Below are 8,153 nucleotides of genomic sequence, written 5' to 3' on the forward strand. Positions count from 1 at the left end.
ATCCCAAGAGTAACATTTCTATGCCTCTCTCTGTGAACGTTGAATAAAAGACATGGTAAGAGCTTCTTGTCTATCTATTACTGGCAGCCTGCTGTGGGGGGGGGGGATCAGATTCCCTGAAGCCTGACACCATATTACAAAAGTTTAGCAAAGCCTGCCCCTGGGCAGATCTCCCCATTACCTTTCCCTTGTCCCTGCCACTAACCACCAGTGCCATGCGCCACTGGGAAGCCAGATCAGAAACACTACCCGCCTGGCAGCTGCTGCCTGCAAGTGAATAGACTCAATGTTTAGGAAATGCATCATACGAGAGGAGTGTCTCTAGGTTCTGTGTACGGGTGGGGTGGAGTAAGCTAACTGTGTATGTTGTTGAATTTGTTTGCTTGGGAGCGTGCGACAGAGGGAACATTTATGTCTGAGCATATGCTTTTGAGTTCACATGGGCTAGATGCGATGGTGCTTTCCCCCATGCAATTGTGCGCAGGATACAGTTCTGCTGTGATTTCACCAGCTGGAAAGAAACCGCCAGCCAGAATTAGAGAAAGGGCTGCCAGCTGTCTATGTGTACAGCCAGGTTCGGCCGACTGTTCCCACATGTGACCGTTGCACAATGGGTTGCTTACATGTAGGAACATCTGAGTGGGCGCCTCAACCCGGTTTTTACTCACATCCCGTTGGAGAGATCTACGCATCAGAGTGCAGAAGCCTCTTCCCCTCCTTGTTACTTGCTTGTGTTAGACTGAAAGATTGCTCCATATTTTAGCGTGAATATTTTGCATTTACACCCACATACAATTCTGGCTAATTATACATATCACATTTAGCTTAATACTAGGAAAATGCAGATGTCATCATTAAGCTAACAAATATTCTTCCTGCCACCCTACAGTTCAGACACTGAAAGCTTCACTTCACTGAATTTTGAAGTGCAGAAGTGAATAGCTCACAATGCACCCAAACACCATACATGAACCTACCGCATGTAATTTTGCACAGTCATTTGGGCCATTCCTGAGGGAGATGAAAGAGCTGCAAAGAAATAGAATTCATTGATATTTATTTTTTTCCTTAAGTCCAACAGGCAGGATTTTTAAAATCAAGATTTGAACTTCACTGCATGACCAGGTATATATATATATATTTTGCACAGGAGATAATCTTAAGATTTAGTGTCAGGAGTATAACGTATTCCTGGACACCGTAGAGTTAGACACAGACTTTTCTGGAAGCTTCTGGCTGTTGTGAAATTGACTAGACAGCTCAACACAGGAACTCAGCAACTCACTGGATAACTATATACAGTATTTATTAATTGAAGCAACTAGCATCCATAAGTTACTATTTACAGACTTTACAAAATAAAAGAAACAAAACATAAAATCTTTCCTCTCTGTCTCTCTCTCTCCACACTGACCACTAACCACAAAACACTCACCAACCACACACCACACCAGCTCTCACACAGAGCTCAGTTCTTTAGGAACTCATTGACCAATCACAGGTCGTTGCTAAGGGTCTGAGAGAGAGCAGATCTGGGCTTTCTGCCAACTAGCTAATTGCTTGGAGATAGACAGCTGAAATTCTGCACGTAGGCAACTCTGAAATCTCTAACACCCCCTCACAGCTGTTTATCGTAGCAATTAACTCCTGTGCATATACAGAGTTCTTTTAACTCACTTCATCAAGCAAACCCAAACTTTTACACATTTGTTTGTTCTTCACTTTGTTCAATGGCTTTGTTAACACATCTGTAACATTCTGATCACTTGGTACATATCTCTCTAACAGATAAAGGGATGACAAAAGTTATTTATCCATAGAAACAAAGAAACTGAGATAAGGGAAATGTCTTTTTCTGCTGTAAATATATTTCTGTGTTGGTAGTATGTATTGCCACAAATAAAATGGGTAACAACAGCATTGTAATATGAAGAATAGCTAATGCTATTCTAGGCTGCATCAACCGATGTCAAGTAATAATACCACTCTGTTCTGCGTTGGTCAAACCCCACCTGGAGTATTGTTTCCAGTTCTGGGCACCACAATTTAAGATGGATATTGACAAGTGGGCACATATGTAGCGGAGGGCAACCAAGCCTTATGAGGAACGATTGAGGGAGTTGGGTATGTTCAACCTGGAAAAGAGGGAACTGAGAGGAGATATGATAGCCATCTTCAAATATCTTAAGGGCTGTCACATGGAAGATGGAGCAAGCTCATTTTCTCCTGCACCGGAGGGTAGGATTCGAACCAATGGAGTCAAGTTACAAGAAAGGAGATTGCAGCTAAACATCAGGAAGACAGTAAAAGCTGTTTGGCAGTGGAACAGTCTCCCTCTGGAGGCTGTGGACTCTCCTTCCTTGGAGGTTTTTAAGCAGAGATTGGATGGCCATCTGTCATGTGTGATCTAGTTGAGATTCCTGCATTGCAGGGGGTTGGTCTAGGGCAGCGATGGCCAAATTTGGCCCTCCAGCTGTTTTGGGACTACAATGCCCATCATCCCTGACCACTGGTCCTGTCAGCTAGGAATGATGGGAGTTGTGGTCCAAAAACAGCTGGAGGGCCAAGTTTGGCCATCACTGGTCTAGGTGGTCCTCATGGTCCCTTCCAGCTATACAATACAATACAATGATTCTATGATTCTAAGAACACTTTTTTATCCAATATTTTTGGAAGGGTCCATACATTTAAAGTACATTCAACACACATTTAAAGCACATGGCTTCCCCCAAAGAATCCTGGGAACTGTAGTTTCCCTCTCACACAGCAACAATTCTTAGCACTCTTAACAAACTACAGTTCCCAGAATTCTTTGGGATAGGGCCAGCCCAATGCATTTTGCTTCCGGAAGCACAGGAGCAAAAGATGCCCAGTCAAGTGAATAGTACCTATAGCCAGCTAAATTATTTTGGTGCTAGAGGCAGGAAATCCCATAGACACCTCTTCCCCTCCATGGCAGTGAAAATGCAAGCATAATAATTTAAATAACAAAGTGCTGACCTTTCATGGCACCTAAAAGCAGGTTATCTGTGAGGGTTGATTTTATACACCTGTGATGTTGGTGTGGTTTAGTCAAATGTGATGGTTGATTCCTATTATTTGAAATGTATTTAAATGTTTCACCACATTTGCTGTGTACTTGCTGTGCCTGTGAAGATCTTATATTCTTGATGTATCGTGTTAAGTATATAGGTAAGACACTACATGAGATGGTTCACATGCATAGATTGTTGAAAAGTAAAGGGAACCCTGACCATTAGGACCAGTCGTGTCCAACTCTGGGGTTGTGGCGCTCATCTCGCTTTATTGGCTGAGGGAGCCAGTGTACAGCTTCCGGGTCATGTGGAAAATTTGTGTGTTTGCACTGCATTATGATGTTATTATTATATACATTATTGGCAGAGTTGTGCCATTAGTTGACTGACTGTCTATAAGTATCTCCAGGCTTTGACACGCACGTTGCACTTTAGTGTGTTTAATCAGGTAAAATTGTTCTTTATATTTGCAAGCCGTGTTGGTGTTTTGATATATTTTGGGGGAATAGCACCAGCCATCAGTCCACCAAGATCCCATGCTGCATTGGCCCTTGCAACCTACAGATTAGCCTAGTTGAAACAGTTATTTTGGTTCTGCAAAACCAAATTGCAGACCACACGCCCTGAAACCTCTTGCACAATTGGATGACATGTGGAGCATTGTAAATGCATTCTAGACCATGCAGCTTTACAGCTGGAATCCCTGAAGCTCAATAAGTTGATTTTCGGACAGAATTACAGAAGCTGAGTGTGACTACATCCGGCTGTTTAAGCAGTTTGGGTGATACATTGGATTTAAAGTAATAACTCTATAAAACAGTTCAGTGTATGAATATAGTGACAACGTTACTGTAAAAAAAAAACACAACGTGACTAGCAACTTGAATTACTGAACACTTTTTCACTGATGTGAAGTAGCAGCTGATCAGCAAGAGATCAGGAGAGAGATAAGAGTCCTGGCTCCCTTTCAGCCCCGCCCTCCTTTTCCTGATGTGAAGTTAATTGCATCTGTGGTTATCAGTTTGCAGTTTAAAAGTGGTACAAGGTAAGGCAGGACCCTAAGCTCAAAAAATAAATGGTGTCTTTTTTAATAAGCAGAAAATGGAACATGGAATGTGAGAGAAATAGTTTGAAAACACTGTGAGCTCGGTTAGAAATGGGACAGAAAACTAGTTAGCAAGTCACTGATGTAATGCGCTGTCTTTATTTACTCAGATTTGCCCCATGGCTTTGGCCTCTGCTCTTTCTACATGTGTTTCTAAAGAGTCAGTGTTAGTCTGATTAAGCAAATGTTTGCTCTGAATCGTGATTAAATAAATGGTGCAATGTCCATGAAGGATTTCTAATGGCCTACTTTAGGCACCCTTCCATTATTGTCAAATAAAGTCAAAGTGTTGCCTTACCTGTTCCTTTGCCTTGGCTTTCTTGCAAATCTTCGCTTTCAGATAAGCTGTTAAAAGAAAGGTGGGGAAACTGGTTGGGAGGGAGGATTAAATACCCAGAACTCTGATCCACTTATTTACAAAACAGATGTGGGAAGGATCCTTTCTAACAGAAGAGATTCTTTGCGACTGCTTAGGAAGTTTGCCAGTCTGATAAAGTTTCTCTATATTATTCTGCTTGCTAGTTTAACACACACACACACACACACACACACACACACACACACACACACACACACATATATATATATATATATATATATATATATATATATATATTTATGAGATTGAGATCCTAGTTCCTGGATGACCATTAATCCAGGAAGTTTGCCTATTAAGACAACATGCTAATAAAAGTTTCATAAAAAATGAATGCGTGCTCTTGAGAAACTACCTCCCTCCTTTCAGAAATCCCTAATTTATTATGAGTAGCAAAGAAACCCTTTCAGCTCAGAAAGATTCAGGGCAGCCATAATTTCTCTAGCTGCTAAGGTAGTAGGAGTTAAAACAGCATTCAAGGTCAATGTTGAAGGGTGCTTTTAAAACCTGTTTCTGCATTCTAAGACACTCCTGTTCCTATGAACTCTGGTAAGGGTAGTTTTTGAAAAGTTCTTTCTGATTCATTGACCAGGATGAATAAAACATGTTTCCCCCCTCCCAGCGCAGTGCTGGCTGGTGTCTATTGGGACTGGAAGCACAGAAGACATGGAGACTCACGCTAGGCGGAGCTTGAATCAATGAGAGGTGCTCCCTGCTGAATACGACAAGAGTCACGTGGAGACAAAGGGGGTGGGGATGAAAGGGCAATACCACTCCTGGACTGGTTGTTAGAAAGCAGGCATGTGGCAGCTGTCTGGGGACAGATTCAGGTTGTTGGAGCAGCGACCCATTCATACAACTAGACTACTGCCCTGGTGAACTGTTTCTGAGAGTCCTTCTCTCATGAGGCTGAGCCAAGATGCTTCCTCATGTTGTTATCTCACTGACAATCAGCAAAATGGAGGGATTTCAAGCAATTTGGGCGATGGAATTGAGAGTCTGTCGTGAGACTCTTGTCAAGAAAACAGAAAACAAATGTGGATCCTCTCATTATTGGCCAGTATTTCATGTTCTACCCTTGAGCAAGGTACTGGAAAAGGTGGTGTTTGGGGGATTATACTGCTTTTTTGGATTACAGGTAGGTAGCCGTGTTGGTCAATGCTATTCAGGACTGCTCATACTTACTAGAAACCAGAGTCCATCCAGTGGCAAAGGTTTTTTTCTTTGTGGTCCACTAAAAATTAGACACAGCAGAATATTACTTATTTTCTCACCCACCCCAGATTTCTTCAAGAGAGCTCAGAGCAGCATATATGGTTCTTTCTTCCCCTCTATTTTATTCTCACAACATCTGCAAGGTTGGTTAGGCAAACAGATTGTATCTGGCCCAGGACCAACCACAGAGTTTCATAGTTACTGGGGATGTGAACCTGTGTCTTCTCATGTCTGTTTGGCTAAAATGTTACCAAACAACTCAATTGTGGCTGTTTGATTCACCCCCCACACTGCCAATGGAGCAACACAACTATCTATAACTGTTATGTATCATTTGAAATATGAGTCTGAAGGTAGACAATGCATAAGAACATCACTGCACAACAAGAGCATCTACAGGCCCTAAGGAGGTTCCTTCACACCACAGTCTCACTCCTTCCAGAAACTAGGCAAGCATGAGTGTGGGAAAGAATCATGGAGTCCACCAAAATGTCATGGAGTACGTCAATACATGTCTACTTAAAGTAAGACCCATATAGTCCAATGGGACTTACTCCCAGGTAAGTATGAATAGGATTCTGATTTTCATACCACACTAAAGTAGCTCCCAAGTGAGGAAGATAAGGGACCTTAGATACTGTACTAAGATCTTAAAACACCTCATAGAACCTCTTACCAAGTTGTGGTGGAGAAAGAGGCTTGTCTACCACAGCTTTTGGATCTGGAAAATCTTCATCCAATTGTGTCCATGACATTCGGGTTGATGAAAGGAGTCCTCTCTTCTTTTCAGTCTCAATATTGGTTCCATGGTGATGGGATTCCGAGAACATCTCAGTGTAAAAATGAAACAGCTTTAAAAAAGACGGAACAGAGATCAGTTTAATATAATGAGTGAATGATTGGCAACCCTGGATGAAGCTGAAGAAGTTGTGGAGAGGAAGATCTGCTTGAGCATCACAGCTGTGGGTAAAAGAGCAGAGCTTGCTCTTAAGACACACTGGAGGATACACTGAAAAAATGATGTATTTTCTTTTTTTAATGTCATATAATCTATAGAAAAGTTATCAACACAAAACAAACAGGAACTCCCCCTCTCTCTTTTATCAATGTGAATAAAGCAGCTAGTACAAGGAGAATTTTAGAAAAGTGGAGAATCAGAAAACTAAATGGGACAATGTCATCAACCTCAATAACCTGCTTTTTAACTGTAGTGTACTGTCTTAGTGGGGGAACCAGGTGGTGCTGTGGGTTAAACCACAGAGTCTAGGGCTTGCTGATCAGAAGGTTGGCGGTTCGAATCCCTGCCACGGGGTGAGCTCCCGTTGCTCGGTCCCAGCTCCTGCCCACCTAGCAGTTCGAAAGCACGTCAAAGTGCAAGTAGATAAATAGGGACCGCTCCAGCGGTCCGGGCCATCCGACTCTGGTTCGCCAGAAGCGGCTTAGTCATGCTGGCCACATGACCCAGAAGCTGTCTGCGGACAAACGCCGGCTCCCTCGGCCTATAGAGCGAGATGAGCACCGCAACCCCAGAGTCGGACACGACTGGACCTGATGGTCAGGGGCCCCTTTACCTTTACCTTACTGTCTTAGTGTAACTCAGGGGTAAAGGTAAAGGTGAAGGGAACCCTGACCATTAGGTCCAGTCATGGACGACTCTGGGGTTGCAGTGCTCATCTCGCGTTACTGGCCAAGGGTGCCGGCATACAGCTTCCGGGTCATGTGGCCAGCATGACTAAGCCGCTTCTGGCAAACCAGAGCAGCGCATGGAAACGTCGTTTACCTTCCCGCTGGAGCGGTGCCTATTTATCTACTTGCACTTTTGACGTGCTTTTGAACTGCTAGGTGGGCAGGAGCTGGGACCGAGCAACGGGAGCTCATCCTGTCGTGGGGATTCAAACCTCTGACCTTCTGATCAGCAAGCCCTAGGCTCTGTGGTTTAACCCACAGCGCCACCCGCGAACTCAGGGGTAGTCAACCTTTTTATACCTACTGGCCACTAATACATCTTTCTTGATGGTAGAATTTCCTTACCGCCCACCAGTGTTCGATGGAAGGAGGATTCAGCTTGTGCCGTAGAACCCCCTTTCGCCCACCTTGAATCCTGAAACATCCACTAGTGGGCAGTAGGGACCAGGTTGACAACCCCCGGTGTAACTGGAAACCTCTGTGGCAATGACGCAACAAAATGTTGACATCCACTGAATCCTGGGTAATCACTCGCCATACAAGCAAGTTTGATCTACGTGTTGCCTGCCAAAAAGTTCTTTTTCTGTACATAGAAAGTATTGTGTGAATCAGTCCTGCGACAGCAGAACTATATCAACAGTATTAAGAATTATCAGCATAGAAAAGTCAGCGGGTTGTCAAAAAGAGTTGACGTAGTGTCAATAAGAGTTATCTTAGCGTAGCAGAAGCAGTAGCA

General features: G+C 43.3%; 1 protein-coding gene across 1 annotated transcript in view; it reads right to left on the bottom strand.

The window, feature by feature from the left end:
* The window catches only part of ITPRID1 (ITPR interacting domain containing 1), a 41,568-nt gene extending 34,990 nt beyond the window's left edge, over positions 1 to 6,578 (bottom strand). The window contains exons 1-4 of the mRNA XM_033165600.1: positions 6,408 to 6,578; positions 5,702 to 5,750; positions 4,439 to 4,485; positions 978 to 1,029 (exon numbers count right to left, since the gene is read on the bottom strand). Of these exons, the coding sequence (XP_033021491.1) occupies positions 978 to 1,029; positions 4,439 to 4,485; positions 5,702 to 5,750; positions 6,408 to 6,561 (302 nt within the window). The 5' untranslated portion in view covers positions 6,562 to 6,578. The remainder of the gene's footprint in view (positions 1 to 977; positions 1,030 to 4,438; positions 4,486 to 5,701; positions 5,751 to 6,407) is intronic.
* Positions 6,579 to 8,153: the final 1,575 nt, after the last annotated feature.

Source organism: Lacerta agilis, chromosome 12, assembly GCF_009819535.1.
Source record: "Lacerta agilis isolate rLacAgi1 chromosome 12, rLacAgi1.pri, whole genome shotgun sequence".
Lineage (NCBI taxonomy): Eukaryota > Metazoa > Chordata > Lepidosauria > Squamata > Lacertidae > Lacerta > Lacerta agilis.